Source organism: Camellia sinensis, chromosome 5, assembly GCF_055761805.1.
Source record: "Camellia sinensis isolate YWXY chromosome 5, ASM5576180v1, whole genome shotgun sequence".
NCBI classification, from domain to species: domain Eukaryota; kingdom Viridiplantae; phylum Streptophyta; class Magnoliopsida; order Ericales; family Theaceae; genus Camellia; species Camellia sinensis.
In genome coordinates this window covers 162,079,736-162,101,167 of record NC_138965.1, presented here as the reverse complement: position 1 = coordinate 162,101,167, position 21,432 = coordinate 162,079,736, and the positions used below count along the sequence as shown (strand labels likewise).

Genomic DNA, 21,432 nt, shown 5'->3' with positions numbered 1-21,432 from the left:
TTTTTATCGCATTTCATCACTCAAACGTAATACTCTAAATATAACATTATAAAATAAAATAAAATAAAAAGTTTATTGTATTTTTTTTCGTCGTAACACTCTAAAAATACTACTATAACACTTCAACTTAAACACTCAATGTAATAACAAAACAAAAAAAAAATTAATATATTTTTTCTAAACATAACACTAATCTGTTAAAAAAGTTCTTTAATATACTTTTTACATATATAACACTCCAAAAACACTATTATACCACTTCGAACGTAACATTGTTGATCTTGACATATAGTCACGTAGTGTCCTAATAATGTTACGTGGCGCTCTTAGACCAATTGGTGAGGAGTATAATTACGTAGCGCTCTTAGATTAATTAATAATTTTAAAATAATTTTTTTTCACATAACCAGTTGTTAAATTGTTTTTTTTTTTGTTTTTGGTACTGAAAAATAAATGAGTATGTCAAGATGAGTATCTTATAATACAACGATAGACAACGTGAGGACGAGAGAGACACAGAGAGAATAGAAAGAGAAAAGAACTAGACCGGAGACAGAGAGTGAGAACTTCTACGATCACCTCGGAGTCTCCGACTTCCCTTTTTCTCATCATCCCAGGTGTGTTCTCATGTCTAAAACCTTAAAATCCCCCAAAATCACTTATTTCCTTCACTCTCTTGATATATATCTGTCTATCTATGTCTGATGTTCTAACCATAATGTTAATCAAATTAAGCAAAATTGCTTGATTTAAATTAATGGGTGTTGATAGTATGTATGGATAATTTCAATTTTTTTTTTTTCTTCCCCACTTTCAATGCAGGAACTTGTTTCAATTACTGTGATTAGCTCATCCAGCTTTAATCAAGTTCCTTCTTTTGGGGGATTAAAATGAGCTTTACCGGTCCTTCTGTTGGTTCTGGTTAGTTTGTTTCTGGTCTTCTCTACAGTCCATGGTTTAATTTAATCATTTTTATGTTTGGTTGATAAAAAGAAACTTTGAATAGAAAAGAAAATTGAATTTTTGAATGTTGTTCTTCTTGTTTTAGTTCCCCAAATTGAATATGTTGTAAAATAATGCCAATTCTTAAGATAGGTTTTGACTCTGTTATCCCAAGAAATAGAACTTTGAATGTTGTATATTGTTGTTTTAGTTCCTCAAATTGAATATGTTGGGTAAACTAATGCCAATTCTTAAGATAGAATTCGACTTTTTTATCTATCCAGACTATCCCTACAAACATATCAAAGATAAATAATATCTAGCATGCCCTTAGATTTATTTGTGACCTGTACACGTCTGTAATAGAGATGGTACTAGTGATGTAATTGTAGACTATGATTATCTAACAGTTACAGTTGATATAGTTGAAGTGCAATCAAATATGGTTTTGGGGGATGGAATTTGTGGCGTTTAGTTAGGCTCCATTGGGTAAAAGACTTTCGCTTTTTGGTAATAAATTTTTATAACCCAAGATTCAAAGATTTAACCTTTGTTTGGTTGAGATTTCATAATCTATTTTCTAATTTTTTTTTTTCTTGAAGAAATAGAAGATAGTTTGATGAAAATAAACACCAATAATATATTTTCAAAATTTTAAAAATTAGTTTTTCCCCGCAAAAGAGAAAACCATATGAAAATGATTAGTATTTTTTATTTTATTTTATTTTATTTTTCATTTTTTTAACCAAACTAGTTTTTAGTTTTTTGTGGAAAAAAAAAATTAAAAATCAGAAAACAGTTTTTGAAAATTCAACCAAACATGGTGTGCTTTCTATTTCTCCTGATTTTTATAGTTAAACCAAATGGAGCTTGAGTTTATTGGTTCATGTGCACATTCCATACATGAAGGCTGGGCATCAACCATATTTGAATGAATGTGGTGGTGTTAATTTTTGGTTTTGTTTTAGAAAGTTGTATTCCAATTCCATTTCAGGTAGTAGAACCTTTAGAAGGGCATTTGAGTTTGGAAGGACCCATGTGGTCAGGCCCAAAGGTAGACACCAGACCACTATAGTCTGGCTGCACGGCCTCGGTGATAATGGTGCCAGGTAGTAACTATATTCTTGTTGCATGTGGTCCGGATGAAGTTTAATATTATTATATCCAGAATTTTATTTGTAATTAAGGGCAGTTGTTTTTATTCCATAGCTGTAATGTCCAGTTTTGTTGCAATGTGTAAGAGGAGACAACAAGATAAGTGAGCATTTTTATTTTTAATGCCCTGTTTTGTTGCAATTTTAGCTCCTCTTATTTTATTGTCTATTGCAGCTGAATGCCATCTATCAACCAACATTTTCTTTTTTCCTTTCAAGCTATATGCATGTAAAACCATATATGAGATTCCAACATACAATTTTAGTACCCTTTGCTCGGTTTTGCCTTAACTTGTGACTGTATTGAAATTGTTATTCATTGCTCATAATAACTCATAAGCAGCACATTTGGTGAAACTATTATTGTTTTAGGATATGATGGGCTGTTTTGTTCAGTGCTAAGAAGTACGGACACGTGACACGACATGACACAGACACGTGGACACACAAAACTTTAAAAATGCCGGACACAACATGTTGGGGACACGTGCAAAATATATAATTTTATATATTTATTATGTCATATTTATGAATGTTATATATTTATTTTATGTCAAATATTTAATTGCATCAAATCCATCAATCTTGGGTATGCTATTCTAGTAAAGACATTAGAAAATTATAAAATAAAAAATGAGACACAGTGTGTTCCCAACATGTCTTGAACGTGTCCTCAGCGTGTGGCGTGTCCCAAGTGTCCCATCCTGTCAGACATCAGTAGGTGACCTTCAGAGAGGTGTCCGAAGTTGTGTTGATTAAGAGTAGGTGTCCCATGTGTAAATATTTATTTCCAGCCTCTTCTTTATTGAAAAAAATGGCAAAAATTGTTGTTCTTGTTTACAGAAGAGAATATCTTTATGTCGTTAATTTAATTGATAGCTTTTGTTGTTGCTAGAACCATGTGGTATGGTTCAACAACTACCCCAATCGAATTATTTGGGCCCAAGTGAGGCCTTTGCAGGCTCTCTACTTTCATGGAGGAAACTATTGATGTATGTTCCTTTGAATGGGTTTCCTATATTGGTTTGTGAGGAAGAATTCTTTAGCTAAGAGAGGATCGAGGAATCTTTTGAAGGGATTTTTTATTTTGTAAAATGAGATAGTGTTAGAATTTACCATCACCTACCACCAATTTACCACCACCTACCACCTACACCTACCATCACCTACCACCAATTTACCACCACCTACTCCTCACCTACCACCTACACCTACTACCACATTTTCTTCTATATATATGATCATTGTAAACAATCAGAAATCAATCAATCTTGTAATACATCAATCAATCAATAATACATAATTTTTCACATGGTATCAGAGCAAGGTTAAGAAATTAATATTTTTCGCTTCACCGGCGGGCGGCAACCTCGCCTTGGCCGCCCGCCGGACCTCAACCTTGTATACTGTGGGCATTTTCTCTTTTCAGGAGGTGGTTTAAATTCCAGAGGAGGTCGGGGCTCAAAAAAAAAAAAAAAAAAAAAAAAAAAAAAAAAATTGTTTGTTAAACCAGTGGGCTAACTTTGGAGCTTCCATGGCTGCTTCTTCCGTCGCCGGATCGGCCGTTATCGCCTTCAAATCCGCCGAACGACATACACATATATCCACAACAATCACCCAAATTTCAATTCATTTCAAGCTTCGCGCTGATCATCTTCTCTCCTTCCCGAAGACCCCGATGGTGCACCAGACAACGACGCGAGCAGAGACGCCGAGCAAGCACCTCGAGCCGGGGCCGTGTTCGGCTTCCCTCCATGGCGTCGACACCTCCTTCGCGGCCTTCCACGCCGTCGAAGTCACCTCCTCTCCTCGCTTCCACCACCAGCAGATCGGATACCTCGCCGCCGCCACCACCGTCAACCTTCATCTCTCGCGCCACAGCCCGTGGACAGATCGGATACATCGGGGCCAAGCAGCGAACCCGTCGGGATGGCGCAGTCCAAGAATCACACGGCTCACAACCAGTCCTACAAGGCTCACAAAAACGGGATCAAGACACCCAGACAGCACCGCCACGCTTCCACCAAAGGGATGAATCCTAAGTTCTTGAGGAACCAGCGGTACGCGAGGAAACACAACAAGAACAGTGGTGAACCAACCACAGAGGAAGAGTAGACCTACCCTGTTTCTCTCATTAATGGTCTAAATTTTTATTTTTTTATTACTATTATTATTATATCAAATCATCATGCTGCCCTTTACTCTCTCTGACCCATCCACCGCCCAATTTTATTTTTTTTTTATTATAAAACTTTTGCTTTCCATTACGTTATTATTTATTTCTTTATTTTTCTCTCTCTCGCTTTTTTCTCTCCATCAGTCCACTTTAATCATATCCATCATATTTTATTAAATCACCATCCACACAATTTGTTTTTGTTTAACAATATATATATCTCAAAAAAAAAAAAAAAAAAAAAAAAAAACCAAAACATTTTATAAATTTGCACAACACCCATATTTTATTCATCTCAGGGATCAACCCCGATCACCATTTTCCACAAAAAAAAAAAAAAAAAAAAAAAAAAAAAAAAAAACTAAATACACAAACACCCACACCCACAGGCGGGATTTTTCTATCCCTTCTCTACTCTGCCGCCGGTCTTTTCTTCTTGCCTCCGTCCTGGTTGGCCCTTGCCGGTGTTGCCTCCGTGTTATCCACGCCGCCGAGCAAGTTCACTCCCCCATACTCCTCCACTGCAGCATATGGAGGACCTCCAAATCGGAACATCACGGTGGCCTTCCGCTTCAGCTCCTTGTTTTCTGCCCTCAACACACTGATCTCTGCTCGCGCATCCTTATACATGCGTTGGAGCAGAGCCAGCTGGGCATTTACATGCTGCACCTCATTTGTCCTACTCTGCAGCCGGTTCGACAAATTAGTGACCGCCGTCATGCTTTCCACACATGTCTTCAAAGTATACTGGTTGGCCTCCACATCTGACTGCACCGCCATTTTTTGCTCCACCGACCGCATCGGAAAGTTCAATGGAGCAAAACCAGAGGTGTTTGGTTGAGGTTCACTGGCCACCGCACCAGTTATTTCTCTTGTGGGCTCGTTCAGTTCTGGAAAGAGCGTGAGCAGGTTCTGGGTAGCTGGACGGGAAGAAGAGGCCATGTTTTGGGTTGCTCAGTGTTTCAGCGTAGGGTTTACAGAGTGTTACAGACTATCTCTCTCAGCAAAACGAAGAAGAGTCTTTGTTTTTTCAGAGGTTTTTCGCAGCTTTTCTCTGCCTCAGCCCCAGCCTCTGTCTTATAGCCGAGGCAGCCACGCGCATCGCGCGCCTCTTGCCACCAGCCGACAAACGGGCACGCAAGCCAAGGCGCCCACGTGCCTCGCCATCATGTCCGGCACACCTTTTGATGAATTGGGCACGCCTTTTGATGGCACGCCTTTTTATGATTTGGGCACGCCTTTTGATGGCACGCCTTTTGAAAAATTGGGCACACCTTTTGAGGGTGCAACTTCTACAACGGTCCGACAAGACCCCATAAACTGTCCCGACATTAATTTCGGTTAGTTCCTTTATGGGTCCGACAAGACTCTGTAAACTGTCTCGACATTGATTCCGGTTAGCTCCTTTATGGGTCCGACAAGACTCTGTAAACTGTCCCGACATAGATTCCGGTTAGTTTCTACAAGGGTCCGACAAGACTCTGTAAACTGTCCCAACATTGATTCCGGTTAGCTCCTTTATGGGTCCGACAAGACTCTGTAAACTGTCCCGACATTGATTCCGGTTAGCTCCTTTATGGGTCCGACAAGACTCTGTAAACTGTCTTCTACAACGGTCCGACATGACCCCATAAACTGTCTTCTACAACGGTCCGACATGACCCCATAAACTGTCTTCTACAACGGTCCGACATGACCCCATAAACTGTCTTCTACAAACGGTCCGACATGACCCCATAAACTGTCTTCTACAACGGTCCGACATGACCCCATAAACTGTCTTCTACATCGGTCTGACACCACCATACAGTGTCCTCTACAACGTTATGACACCACCATCCAGTGTCTTCACCAATGGTCTGACACGACCATACAGTGTCTCTTATCCTCGTTTATTTTTATGTATTTTCTTGTTTTGTTCCTCTCTTCAAACTCAAGTTGGTTAGTTTCTATCCTCCTTGAGTTTGCGGGGGGCTGTTAGAATTTACCATCACCTACCACCAATTTACCACCACCTACCACCTACACCTACCATCACCTACCACCAATTTACCACCACCTACTCCTCACCTACCACCTACACCTACTACCACATTTTCTTCTATATATATGATCATTGTAAACAATCAGAAATCAATCAATCTTGTAATACATCAATCAATCAATAATACATAATTTTTCACAGATAGGTAGTGTTATTGATCTAGAATAATAATTCAGTCTCATGGAGGTTTTCTTTTTTTTTTTTTTTGGTCTACGAGTGGATCTGAGATGGCTGCACTACTTTGAAATGGCATGTATAGGTTAGGGCTTAGGACTCTCCCTGCCTTCCTGTGTGCAGTCACATACAAAAAAATTATGCATACCATAAAGCTTGAGGTGTGGGATTCCTGGCACATTCAAAATGCACACATATCAATACCATAATACTCTTGCATTCAAGTTTTCAATATTGTTTCCAATTGAAATAGAGGGGGTAAAAATTGGTGGTAACTCTTTATTCACTTTGCTATCGTTGTTTTGATATGCACTAGATGCTGTTTTCCCAGCTTTGTAGTTCAATGGAATGTTTAAATATCCTTTGAAAACTTGGATCTATTTATTGTGTTTTTATGTGGGACAAAAATTGATTTAGCTTTATAACGCCGTTTCTATTATTTCGATAGTTATTTGATGTCTATCTAATAAGCATTGAAGCTGTGTTCGGAACGCTTTTTAAAACTTTGCAATTGGTTTTTTTCTTGGCAGCTGGTCCCAACTCTTGGAGACGCTTCCTCTTCCCAATGTAAGGATACCTTTAGATCTATTGCATATTGGCTACCCCTTGTGAAACACTTGTTTTTCTTACAATCCACGATGGGAAACTGAATATCCTTTTATTAGAAAAAAAAAATCCCAATATATGCTTAGGGTATTTATATGTGGTTTTGTGCAGATTAAGTGGATTTGCCCAACTGCTCCTTCTCAACCAGTGTCTTTGTTTGGTGGATTTCCTTCTACTGCTTGTAAGTTGACTTGTTTTGAGAAGCCTTTTTTTTTCCCCCGCTTTTGTTGTTAGTGCTGGAATTATGGTAAATGGATCAAGAAAGATACATTTGATTCTGAAATATTACAGAAAAATGATGGGAAAAGCAAGAACAATTACGAAAATAACACTATACCATCTTCCTGTTTATTATATTGAAACACAAGGAAAATATTTTATGGTCTACAGTAATATTGCAATGAACAAATTACTTACAGTGAAATGAAAATTAGGGTTTGACGTTAGCAACCTCTCGGAAAATGCTCAAAATGATATAGAGGGTTTGGATGCATCAGCAGCACATGTTGCAAGTCTGTTATCAACAGAGCCCACTGACAGTAAGTTCTCTCCTTCAGCATTCTTTCATATGATGTTCCTAATTTGTGGTGATGTTCCTTTCATTAAAAAAGTTCCAGTTTGTGATAGCTTGCTATATTCATACATGTGAAATACTAATCCTCTGCTTGATTGCTGGGAATCATGGCAAAGTACAATAGTCCCTTTTACTCCGTCCTGGTAAAAGGTTCATATTTCCAATGGTTCCACGAGAATCAAGTGGAGCATATGATGTTCCTAGTTTGTCTTGAATCTCTGGTATACTTGAGGAGGTGTTTGGAATTCCATTGCTTTTAATAACATTTGAAATGAGCTTTTATCGTATTTTACAATATCATGTCTAGGACCTCATGAATTGACACTGTTTCACTTGTTTTTATGTGATTTATGGTTATCAAACTATTCTTTAATTTGAGTTTATTCTAATAGACTCATTTCTTTCAAGTTCCTTGAAACACAATAGAATTTTTTTAGGGTGAATTACATTGGCCTCCCTTGAGGTTTGGAGAAAATACAGTAAGCCCCAATTTTAGCAGAATTACATTGGGTTCCCTTAAAGTTTTAATTCGCACAAGACTTAGCCCCCTTTTCATCAATATTTCGTTAGTCATATTGATGGAAATGATGTTTGTAAAAATATATTTATTATTGATTGATGAATTGATTGATGTTGATTTGTTGTTGTATATATTACAATTACAAGGATTCCTATTATATAGGAGTGTGTTTAGGAGTAGGTGGAGAGTAGGTGAAGTGGAGGTGGTAGTGGTGTAGTGGGTTAGGTTTAGTGGAGTAGGTGAGGTGGTAGTGGTGGTAGGTTTATGGAAATTCTAACAGCCCCCCGCAAACTCAAGGAGGAGAGAAACTAACCAACTTGAGTTTGAAGAGAGGAACAAAACAAGAAAATACATAAAAATAAAAAAGGATAGGAGACACTGTATGGTCGTGTCAGACCGTTGGTGAAGACACTGAAAGGTGGTGCCATAACGTGGTAGAGGACACTGGATGGTGGTGTCATAACGTTGTAGAGGACACTGTATGGGGGTGTCATAACGTGGTAGAGGACACTGTATGACGGTGTCAGACCGATGTAGAAGACAGTTTATGGGGTCATGTCGGACCGTTGTAGCAGACAATGTTGTGACAGTTTACGGAGTCTTGCTGGACCCTTGTAGAAACTAACCGGAATCAATGTCGGGACAATTTACTGAGTCTTGTCGGACCCATGAAGGAGCTAACCGGAATCAATGTCGGGACAGTTTACAAAGTCTTGTCGGACCCTTGTAAAAGCTAACCGGAATCAACGTCGGGACAGTTTACAGAGTCTTGTCGGACCCATGAAGGAGCTAACCGGAATCAATGTCGGGACAGTTTACAGAGTCATGTCGGACCCATAAAAAATCGCACCCTCAAAAGGTGTGCCCAATCTATCAAAAGGTGTGCCCAATCTATCAAAAGGCGTGCCCAATCCATAAAAAGGCGTGCCATCAAAAGGCGAGCCCAAGTCATCAAAAGACATGCCCGACAGAAAGCGTCGAGTCATCAAAAGGGGCGCCTGACACGCGGCGATGCACGTGATTGACAGAGCGCGTGTCGGCCTCGTCGTCTCTGTCTTTATAAACCAAAGCGAAGTCTGAGGCTTGGAAGCATAACAAACCAGTTGAAACCTCTTCGTTCTCTGTAACATTCTGTAACCAACCCTGCTCTGAAATACTCAGCAACCCAAAAAACATGGCTTCTTCTTCCCGTTCAGCTACCCAGAACATAGCCTCTTCTTCCCGTGGTCTGCTCACTCTCTTTCCCGACCTCAACGAGTCAACAAGAGAGATAACTGGTGCGGTGGCCTGTGAACCTCAACCAAACACCTCTGGTTTTGCTCCGTTGAACTTTCCGATGCGGTCGGTGGAGCAAAAAATGGCAGTGCAAACGGATATTGAAGCTAATCAGTATACATTGAAGTCCTGTGTTGAAACCATGACTGCGGTCACAAACTTGTCGAACCGGCTGCAGAGTAGGGCAAATGAGGTGTAGAAGTTAAACTCCCAGCTGGCTCTGCTCCAACGCATGTATAAGGATGCGCGAGCAGAGATAAGTGTGCTAAAGGCAGAAAACAAGGAGCTGAAGCGGAAGGCCACCGTGATGTTCCGATTTGGAGGGCCACCAGATGCGGGAGTGGAGGAGCAGGGAGGAGGCAACTGGCTTGGTGGTCGAGGAAGCACGGAGGCAGTACCGTCAAGGGCCGCCCAGGACGGAGGCAAGAAGAAGAGACTGGCGGCATAGTAGAGAAGAAAAAAGGCCGCCTGTGTATGTGGTTGTTTGGGTTGTGTTTGTTTGGTTTTTTTTTTTTTTTTTTTTTTTTTTTTTTTTTTTTTATGTAAAATGGTGATCGGGGTGAGTCCCGACATGAATAAAATAAGGTGGAGTTTGGCGGCAGAGTACAATTCTCTATTTCTTTTTAAAAAAAAAAAATATATCTGTATAAAGGATATAAAGAGAAGTGTGATAAAAAAAATAGTGGTGGAAATGATTAAAGTGGGTGGAACCTGAGAGAGAGGGTGTGGGTGGATTAAAAATAAAATATTGTTATCATAAAGTGCTTGCATGTGGGAGAACGGGAAGTGAGAGAGAGAGAGAGCTTCCACCCCTCCAAGATTATTCCTCTTTTTATTTTTTTTTTATATTTATTTTTTATTTTATTTTATTTTTTTATTTTTTTAACTTTCTGAAAAAGCAGACATGGGAACAGGAGTGTGTGGAAAATGTGTGCCATGTGCATAGGTCTGCTTTCTGCCAATTTTTTAACCACAATTCAAGTACCAAGACCATCCAAGATATTATCCTGAACCATAGTCTGCAGACCATAGAATCATACAGTCGTGTCTGAAGATACAGACAGATGACTATGACCAGCAAGAACCTCATGAACAAACCACAAGGACCAGCTCTTCAACACGCATCAGTAGCCCAGAACTGCGACCAGTAAGAGAATACCAATTGAACACGATCAGACCCAGAAAGCAAACTAGTCAAGACAGCACCAGATACCATGATAACCCACGGCGGGGGGAGCTTTCTCTCGCACCAAAGGCCCAAGCAATTCTTTGAATACCCACAGAGGCACACGGTGGTGACGCGGTGCAGAGAGAGAGAGAGCTTCGGAGATGAAGCTGCAGGTGGTGTTGGTCGCCGGTGACAACGACGGCGCCTGGAGTGGCAGTCATGGGCTGTGAGCAAGCTGGGTTTTGCCCCCGAGAGAGAGAGAGAGAGGTGTGTGTTTATTCATCTCCGAGAGAGCTCATGCCAGAGGGAGTGAGAGAGAGCCTTCGACATCGGTGTGAACTTCAAGAATTGGAGAGCACAGATCAAAGATATGGCCGAGATGCTGCCAACTGGGGTCTATGATGCAGATCGCATGAAGACAATTTACCTACCAAATGGTTTGGAGCCAAATGGTATTCACTACCCTGACGCAAATAGAGAGAGCTGCCGTGGAAGTGGTTGATCTTTGTATGTAGAGAAGTCGCCTCTGGTGGCGGCGAACTGGAAGCTATATCTATTGATAGAGATGACAGCGGAATAGGTTGAGGTCCGGCGGGCGGCCAAGGCGAGGTTGCCGCCCGCCGGTGAAGCAGGAAATACTAAGGTCTTAACCTTGCTCTGATACCATGTAAAAATATATTTATTATTGATTGATGAATTGATTGATGTTGATTTGTTGTTGTATGTATTACAATTACAAGGATTCCTATTATATAGGAGTGTGTTTGGGAGTAGGTGGAGAGTAGGTGAAGTGGAGGTGGTAGTGGTGTAGTGGGTTAGGTTTAGTGGAGTAGGTGAGGTGGTAGTGGTGGTAGGTTTATGGAAATTCTAACAATGTTGTCTTCTCTTTTACACTGAAATGTATATTTTTCCTTGTTTATCCTTGTCTCTTCACACCATGTGTACTAGTTCTTGTCCTTTTGACCTTACTAAAAGGGAGGTCGGTGTAATTATGCAAAAACTATGGGGGTTGCTGTATTTTTTTCCAAACTTCAGGCAAGGTAAGGGTAATTTACTCATTTTCTAGTATCCTTCTGTTGTTTAAAATCCATTATAGTCACTATGAGGTATAACCTAATTACTAATTTTATGGAAAGAAAAAAAAAACTTTTAAATCATTGAATTTTGTCTTCTCTGTTACAGTTAAGCTTGCAGTTGGAGGCTTCAGTATGGGTGCAGCAACATCCCTCTACTCTGCAACTTGCTTTGCTCTTGGAAAATATGGGAATGGTGACCCATACCCGATCAATTTAAGTGTAGCTGTTGGACTAAGCGGCTGGCTTCCATGCGCAAAGTTTGACTTCTACAAAATACTCATCCTCAATGTGGCACATTTAATTTCTTTTTGTAATTCATCTTGTGCTTATAATTAGTATTACAGTTTTAATGTTATCCAGGGACTTGAGTAGCAAGATAGAAGGGGACAATGAAGCTGCAAGGCGAGCTGCATCGTCGCCTGTTCTGCTTTGTCATGGTAGAGGTAGTATTCACATTTTTCTTTCATATCTTGTTAATGTCGGATTTACTTGGTTTAGCAAGAGTATATTGTACTCAATTCAAGAGGTAGTGGAGTTCTATTCTTGGCTAGACATCGACTGAGGAACTGTCAATAGTTGTCACCTTTGTTACATAGACTCTTCTAAGTATATGAAGTACCTATGCTGGACACTTCGACACTTGGCAGTGGTATGAATATGTGTCCAACACATGGCTGGATATTCACCCAGAAAGCATATCTAGTAATCCAAGTTTAACATATTATTACTATGCACAAAAATCCATATGGTACCTTATACACACCATTTTACCCTAGAAAATAAAAAGTGTATTAAGAAATATGAATCTTTTTCCATGTGCCCTTGTTCTTGTACATGAGAACTAGATGAATCCGACACTTGGACGCATACTCACACCTGATGCCCATTGCCAAGTCTATAAGTTTAGCTGGTAATGAACACTTTGAGGTCAACCAATTTTGCGGTTTTTAGGGGCTCGCTTCTTTGTTGTACAAGCCAAGATCGAGTCCAAGCTTGGAACTTGGTAAGCTCAAACAACAAGACTTTGAGCAAATGACTTGTTGGGCTATATTAGAAAAATATTATGCTTTTGAACTTTTTTTGGCCACTCCACCACAATTAGGGCTGAATAATTCTTACCTTTTGCCCTACTGCTATAATTGTCCTACCTATCCCCATTGACAAGTTTTGACTTGCTGGGCTTCTAGGACATAATCTTAACAACATCCTGGTATTTGACTATTAATGTTGGTGATTACAATTATAGGGATTTATGGCCCCCTTGTTTTATTTTCGGTTCAAGAAATTGCAAAACTACTTGAGGCAGGATTTTGAGTCTGTTGATTTGTATACAAATGATGAAAACAAAATCTTCTATAAACCTGTTGGTTCACTAAGAATATCGAGATTAGAGACATCCACAGTTGGTAAATTCACATGAATAGCCTAAGAGTATGAAGAAAGAAGAGAATCTTGAATTTTGATTAATATCCCAAACACTGATTTTGGCATAGTCATTACATCGGTTTCTGTAGTTATAGATCAAGACTGTTAACTTAGTTAGGACACTAATTAAGAAATTTTCCAAAAAGGAAAAAAGTGAATGGAGAATGGAAACGGACACTTGAAAATCCTAGAATCAAAATAGAATCGACGGAATGGCAAAAGGAAAAAAATCAAACAAAGCATGGAAATGGATAATTAAAGGTCCTAGAATCAAGACAGAATCAGACACAACACAATTGAATTTTGACATTTACAAAAAATAAAATAAAATAAAATAAAAATAATAATAATGAAGAAACAAGTCTTTACAAAGATGACATCACTAAACAAATCTGTGTCGGCATATGTCTGTGTCTATGTCTCTGCTTCTTAGACTGCACCTTTGCAATACTAAAATTTGGTACACTCTGTTGCAGGTGATGATGTTGTTCCTTTTAAATTTGGTGAGAAATCCTCACAGGTCTTGAGTTCATCTGGATTTCGAGATGTGACATTCAACGCCTACAATGGGTATGCAATTTGATATATACATATATATATATATATATATATCTTCATCAATAACTATGTTGCTTAAATTTGATAAAATTTTATTGGATCTTAAGGCTGTTTCCTCCAACTTTGCAGGCTTGGCCACTACACAATTCCTGAAGAGTTGGATGACATATGCTCTTGGTTAACGTCAAAGCTGGTACTCGAAGGGCATTCGTAAATTGGCATAAAAGCGAGAAATAGTAGAAGGGGTAGACATCCAAAAATAGTTGTAGACGTGAAAAACATGGAACAGTGAAATTTCACTGATGCTTTGTTTTATTTTGTTTATTTTTGCTTCTCATTCATGTTGACTTGTTGGCATGTACATGGAATGGAACAGTAATGGTGGAGCATATATTTGTTTATGAGCTTTATGTCCAAATTAGCATTGTAATTCTTGATGTGCTATATTGGTGAGACTCAGACTGGTGGAACCGGTTAATGAGTCATGGGTGCACATGATGTTGGAAGATAGGGCTACCTTTCCACTACATACAATAACAAGAAATTGTTCCTCCTACTCTCTTTGGAAAGGACTTAACGTTGATAAATGACCATCATGTTGGATGGTCCGGTCAAGTCCTTTTGAGCTTCAATCTGTGAACTGAATCACAATCAATCTATGATTAGTGGTTCTTCATTGCTTAGAACCATAACCAAACTGTTTTCTCAAAAAATTGAACCAAACCATTATGTTGTGGGCTGGTCCTGATCAGCTTTCCAGTTCCACCGGTTTTTTGCATCTCCAACGGTTCAGTTGCTAAAGCTCTCTCTCTCTCTCTCTCTCTCTCTCTCTCTCCAGATGATGAAAACAATATAATGCGTTTGTGAATTTTCACACGTAACCTTCATCAATTTCTCATAATTTAGACAAGTCTTAATACTTCTAATTTTGAGGCATATAATGTTACAAAATTCAACTGGTGGAGATGTCATAACTAATTTCCTCAGATCTCAATACAGAATATTTGTATAAATCAACAAATACAAACCCTTTCCATTTCTTGCTATTCTAGATTCTTCACTCCCAAATTTCCACTTGAAAAAATATAAAAAAATAAAAAAATAAAAGTGAAGAAGAAATTGGGGAAAAAAATTACAGCAAATCAAGCGAACAATCAAGCGTACAAACAAGAGACGATGAGTGGCAACTTTGCCATGAAAATGGCGAGCAGACATTCATCTTGAAGCCGCGCCTTTCATGAGAAAAACATAGATCCACGAATAAAGAATTTCCTTCCATCTTACCCCACCAAAGATTGATTCAAGAAAGGCGGCTCAATATCACCTTTGGACCTCTTTTATAAAATTAACTTCCAAGGTTCCAGCAGTAGGCGACAGCAGGAGCTTATCTTGATCTGCATCGTCGCTTTCTGTTGGCTCATGTGTTGCGCTCGACAAAGAGTCAACCCCGTCTTCTTCTAGATGTGATGAGTGTGAAAAAGAAGAAATTAGACACTAAGTTGATAAGTCATAAGCTATGAAGCACATGGACACGGATACGATACAAATATGGCAATAGAACAACAAAATAAAAAGAAGAATACGGGTCCAACCAAGATACATTGAATTTTTCATATTTATTTATAATTTTTAATGCTATTAAGTCCAAACTATTTTATAGCCATTGGGCTTGACACTTTCACACTTAAATACTATATAAACAAGTTTACTTTCTTGTTTAATTGTTAAAATTTGAGTTTAGTATATCATGCATACATTAAGGATGCATCAATTTGATAAATTCTCAAAAAGAAGAGTAATACAGTAATCTCACAATTTTCTTCTTCTTTAATAAGTAAGCAAAGCATTAAAACATTATTCTTGTATTTAACCTAATAATTATACCCTAATGCAATCAATTTCATAATAGTTTATATACGTAACCCAGAGTATCCAAAAAATACCTGATACTTCTCAAAATTTAAAAAAATTAATTAATTAATTTCCAGTATTGGATACATTCAGGATGCGATATGAGTCCCTTCCAGAAGTATCCGTGCTTCATATGTCTTAAGAACAGAATTCAAAAAATAGATTAACTACAAACCTGTACATGCGTGGTACTCAGGCAGCTGTTTAACAGTAGTTACTTGGAGGCTTTCTGGGAGCAGACAACTGCACACAGAACCTGAAATTTGGGGGGAAAAAGGATGTATTTTAGAATTCTTTTACAGTTCAATGAATTGTGGAACAATGTAACGATGGCAAGTAGATTCAATTTAATAAAACTAATTAATCTACTTAATATTTGAGGAATGTAAAAATTGAAAATTTTGATATAAACAGTGACCCAATTCAAATTAATTAGGTGAGAATACGTTTTGATGAAAACTAAATGGGATGTAATCAAACAACCACATCTTTCACCAAGAAATATTCTACATGACATAAAAATGTTTCTAACTTGAACAATTCTCATGTGTACCCCAAATAAAAGATGTTTAGTAATCAAAGCATTTTGAGTGTTCTAAGGAAATGAAGTTCCTGAGTGAGTAATTTTCATTTCCTTGGGCAACCAAAGGACAAACAAACTCAGGAAAAAAAGTCATTTTTATATTCTTAATCTAATATGTGAGATAAAATGATTTTATATGTTACATACAAAGTCAAAAAGACATTTTACTCATTTTATAATAATTATACAACGATATAAACATATAACGATAGTGTTAAATAAAAATATTTAATAAGCGTCCAATGGAAACTATCGGACACATCCCACAACCCTTGTCTAATTGTCGGCTGTCCGACATGGGTATTTGACTTATTTTGAAAAGTCCATGTAACACACACACAGGCAAAAGTTCTAAATAGACCCCAAAAAAAAGGAAAGCATGTTCCTAGTTACAAATGGAAGATGTGAACTGCAACCATACAGCCTAATCGATGATAGTGTTGATAATACACGAATCAATAGACCGAACAAAAAGAAACAGATGAAGAAAAACATTAAATGATGGGAAAAAATGAACATACCTAACCGGGCAAGCCGATTCACCCACCCAGGGATATGTTTGCCTGTCAATCTCCATGCAATGTCATCCGTAAAATGGTTGCAATTCTTAGAGATGAGATGATAGGTATCCCCATGATACTCGGAAGCCACATCCTCAATAAATGTTCGAAATTCAGAGGGAGGCATATTCATATGACCTAGTGTGATGGAACATCGGTAGATAAATCCGGGGCAGCTCTTAGGTTCCACTTCAAAAACTCCGCTAATGGGGAAGTCGTGGGCTCCAAATCCATATTCCATTCCATGGACTGAAAAAAAACGGTAGTTGCTATGTGTCAAGTGGAAAACCAAAAATTTAAGAAAATGCTAGGAACGAATCTAATGATTCTTTCAGATTAGATTGTTAGCGTAGCTTAATTCATTCAACAAAAAGAAAAAAATGCTTACCGAATATATCTTTCATAAGAACCCAATATTTTAGGTTAATAACCTTTAATTTTAATGTGATATCTCTCTCTATATATATTTATTTATTTAATGTCTTACAATACAAGGCCATTATTTCCACATGACATAATTTTTAATGAAAAATCGTTGACATAACTGAAACCCTGGTATATGATTTTTCTTGATTGCACCAATTTTTCATGTAGATTACAATAAAAGCATAGGGATCATCGTAGCAGCAATATAAAGCCAAATTATTGAGAACAAGCAGGAAAAGAACACTCAATAGATGAGTGTATTGAACAAGAGCAGAACTACCCAAAACCATTAATGTTGTTTTATGTGAAAGGTGCCAGTCTTTGTAATTGTATTTAATCAAAGTCAATATTCTCATTTCTTGCTTTAGTTTTCAATAAGGGGCACACTAGCTCCCTTGCTTCAGTTGGCTCCACCTTATCTATTCATCTCTCCAGATATATGAATTCTCATCCGGCCAATTGATTAGGAGTCCAAAATCATCAAATGGATTAGACCTTACTGGAATAGGATACACAAAAGATTGGTTGGCCCAATCATTCCTTTAGATTTCTCTCCTTCAGTTGACACCTTCTATTTCGTTGGGTAATGGTTTCAGGTTCTGAATGGATGTCCCAATTGGGTGAATTCTTAAACCGAGATAGATTCTTGCCCAAAAAATAAGAAAAGGCTTGGCAGCGAAAAGACTTTTCCAAGAAGCAACTTCCTTATTAGGAGGTTCCCCTATTGATATTTAATCACTCTCAAACAAGAGTGACGAATGGACAAAAAGACTAATCCAATCTTTAACAAGAAGTATCAATGTGATAGAATGCGATCACGAGTGATAAGTAGGATAGAAGGTATATGATGGAATCAAATTGAACCATGGGGAAGTTGCCCCTCAGAGTTCAGGTCTTCTTGATTTCATGAGATTAGGAATGTATGAGTTAAGCTAGATCGCTATACCTGACTCGAGAGTCCTATTTTCTTTCTAATTTTCTTATGAGAAAGGAAGCAATCAAAGGGATGCACGATACTAAACTAAGGATATCATTTTTTTTTATTAGCACCGGGGTGTCTGGATCAAAGTCCAACTAATCCCCAAGGGTGCACATAGGAGCTAACGATATCATTCATTTTTTCCAATTGTCATTTTCCACAATTGAATTGGATGTTGAATCCCCACATCCCCTATTTTCTCTCAACACAACCAATGGAAAATTTTCATTTTAAATGATATGCTTCTAGGAAGAAATGTCTTTGAATACAATACAATAACAACTAAGTAATTTTGCTTTAGATGGCAGAATCTACACAATACAATAATCTTTTGTTTCTTTCATTTTTCCTTTTAACCCGATAAATATTATTTGTTAGAAGCAGTTTCCCAAGTGACAAACTCTGGTATTTGCTGTGACAATACCCCCAAAATGGCTCTTGAATCTCTTTAGGCCTTTGCTATAATCAAGCAAAATAAATTGGTGACATCGTATAAAAATTACTGTTATGATTCAGTTGTGCAATCACGATAATGTTAAATGGGACCTCTCAAAAATTTATTACTAACTCATAATTATTTGAAAGCAGGCTGCTAGTTGTGCGATTGTTCACAAAACGATTTACTTCAACCAAAAGACGTGTGTGCAGTGAAAGAGGATTTAAAGCATCAAATGTTGGAATATATTGGGGTTCAAAGAAGGCACATGACCTATGGAATATCTGGGTGTTCCTCTAGTAACTTCAATATCATCTAGGTTGGATTGCAAAGGGCTAGTTGATTGAATTAGCTCAAGAATCCAATCTCGGATGAGTAATTTCTTTTTCATTTGCACTAACCAAAAGCAACTCTAGTCTTTGGTAGGGAGAATTCAGCTAAATCACTCAGTTCTTTTTAGTATTCAAGCTTACTAGAGAAAAGTTTTTATTCTTGCCAAGAAAGTGGATAGAGATATTGTGAGTATATTCATAAGATTCTTTATGGGTTGGCATTCATATGGAGAAAACTAAGGCCAAGATCACTTGAGAGTTGAGACTGTTTGTAATCCAAAAGATGAAGACCCTATATGGTGCAGCTTATTTGGTTATAGTTTTATTTTTTATTTTCTTTGGGGGAATGTTTTGGCACAATTTTTGCTCATAATTTATGAGGCAAAAATAGATTAAGCAAGTTGAAAAAAAGCTGATTATTGTAAAGTTGGGAAAGCGATGATTTTAGTTTCTATTTTCTTATTATGAGCTTTCAGCTTACAAAAAAAATACACCAAACAGGCCCTAAAGAGGCTTAAAGATGCGTAGAATTGTTGAAAAAAACTGATCAACTACGAGGCAACCCTTTTGGCACATTTTAACAAAAAGATAGGCAATATGGGTTGATTGGAATTATAAACACCCAAATAAAGATAGCAGTTTTGAGGCTCTTCCTACCCATGATCTTGGAGAAAAATTAAAAAATCAAGAGAAACAAGTATAAATCTAAACTGCAAAAACCCCAACATTCTCAATTAACAATTCTAAATTCAAGATCAAGCCATGGCATTAAACAGAAGTACTAACCAAAAGGAGCTCCATTATGATTATAAAAAAAAAGGGGTAAACTACCAATAGGTTAATTCTTATCAAGTCCTATTGAAAATAAGTTTCAATAAAATCATTGTTAAAAATAATATTTTGCGACTATTTTTTGTGTATGTCACTAAATTGACAATTAGTGACTTTTTGGGTACGATTTTAATAAATTGTTGCTAAAATTTACAATAAGTGACGCTTTTCTGTGACGAATATTTTAAACTATAGCTGAAAGTTCCAATTTTATAATTTTTTTTGTGATGATTTTTTTATACTGTTGCTAAAACTTATAATTTGTGCCTTTTTTTTGGATAAAATTTTCAAACTGTTGCTGAAATTTGAAAATTAACAATTAGTTTTAATAGTGTTTAATAAAAAATATTAATAATTATCACAGGACTTATTAAACAATAAATCTCCTTAGGAACTACACATGAGTCCCCTAATATATATATATATATATATATCTTTACAAAAAACCCTAAAATAGAAACCAACAAAAATATTAAAAAATTAAACCAAACCCTAATTCTGATTAGCAATGTAATAGACATAAACAAAGCCAAATCTGAACAAATCAAGATTAGGAAATCAGAAATGGCTGACCTTCGATACCAGAATGGAAGATTCCGAAACCGAACCAGACAGTGTAATGGTTGACGGGTGTGAGGTCGTAGATATTCAACACAACTTGGGTATCGAAATTGTCATCACCACCACCAACACCACCGTATTCCGAGTGTGAGTTCGAGGCGTTCTCTGCCCCCATTTTGATGTATACTATATATATTGTTTGAATTTTGTTGGAAGAAAAGTCTCAGAGAAGCCCTAAGAATCGATGATGCAAGAATTTTCTTTCTCACTCCATTTTCTCAGGAAACAAACAGCAGGCCCTGAGAACGGTATTACTCTGACCCTCTCTCTCGTCCAGAGACAGAAAGGAAAGTGTCGGGGAACTTTGTGGGAAAAAAATCTAAAAAAGAACAGAAGAAGAAAGGGGCAAAAGTGGAAAAGACCTTTTTCTTATTTCATTTGCGTAAAAGACCTTTTTTTTTTTTTTGGTTCCACTTTTGCCCCTTTCTTCTTCTGTTCTTTTTTAGATTTTTTTCCCACAAAGTTCCCCGACACTTTCCTTTCTGTCTCTGGACGAGAGAGAGGGTCAGAGTAATACCGTTCTCAGGGCCTGCTGTTTGTTATTCACCCAAAAAAAAAAGGGCAAATTACATATACACCCCTCGAGGTTTGGCTAAATTACAAATACCCCCTGAGGTTTGAAAAATTACGAATTTCCCCCTGAATGCTATATTTGCATAAGAAATTAGGGGGCAATTTGTTATGAAATATAAACCTCAGGGGGCAAATTGTTATGAAAATACAAACCTCAGGGGGCGGGATGTAATTTCCGAAACCTCAGGGGGGTATCTGTAATTTAGCCAAATCTCGAGGGGGTATATGTAATTTGCCCAAAAAAAAAATAAGAAAAATGCCTTAGACCCCCAGCTGGGGGTGCTGGGGGTCTTCTCCTATTGGCCCAAAAAACTGTTTTTTTTTTTTATTTTTTTTATTTTTTATTTTTTTATTTTCGGCCATTACCAGCCCCCACGTGGAGGGGGGGTGCTGGGGGTCTCTCCTGCTTGGGGTCTCCAGCAGGACCGATGAAATAATTACTATTATATTTTGAATTAATTAGTTTAGAATTAGTGTTAATTTGTAAA

At 37.6% G+C, this 21,432-nt stretch overlaps 2 protein-coding genes across 3 annotated transcripts; one reads left to right on the top strand and one right to left on the bottom strand.

The window, feature by feature from the left end:
- Window positions 1–447: 447 nt before the first annotated feature.
- LOC114276080 (acyl-protein thioesterase 1) lies at window positions 448–14,093 on the top strand. The gene is made up of 10 exons (XM_028217822.2): window positions 448–617; window positions 823–921; window positions 1,937–2,051; window positions 7,021–7,057; window positions 7,208–7,277; window positions 7,531–7,635; window positions 11,816–11,966; window positions 12,070–12,152; window positions 13,611–13,704; window positions 13,822–14,093. The coding sequence occupies exons 2-10, from the start codon at window positions 891–893 to the stop codon at window positions 13,904–13,906; spliced, it is 771 nt and encodes a 256-aa protein (XP_028073623.2). The 5' UTR covers window positions 448–617; window positions 823–890; the 3' UTR covers window positions 13,907–14,093.
- A 542-nt stretch (window positions 14,094–14,635) lies between these two features.
- On the bottom strand, window positions 14,636–20,728 carry LOC114276081 (deSI-like protein At4g17486). 2 transcript variants are annotated; one of them, XM_028217823.2, is made up of 4 exons: window positions 20,324–20,728; window positions 16,708–16,995; window positions 15,779–15,859; window positions 14,636–15,149 (listed from the first exon to the last, which is right to left on the bottom strand). In XM_028217823.2, exons 1-4 carry the CDS (start codon window positions 20,484–20,486, stop codon window positions 15,013–15,015), a joined length of 669 nt encoding a protein of 222 aa, XP_028073624.2. In that variant the 5' UTR covers window positions 20,487–20,728; the 3' UTR covers window positions 14,636–15,012. The 2 variants fall into 2 exon arrangements, with proteins under 2 accessions (XP_028073624.2, XP_028073625.2); XM_028217824.2 differs by having other exon boundaries at window positions 14,636–15,146.
- Between the last annotated feature and the right edge of the window lie 704 nt (window positions 20,729–21,432).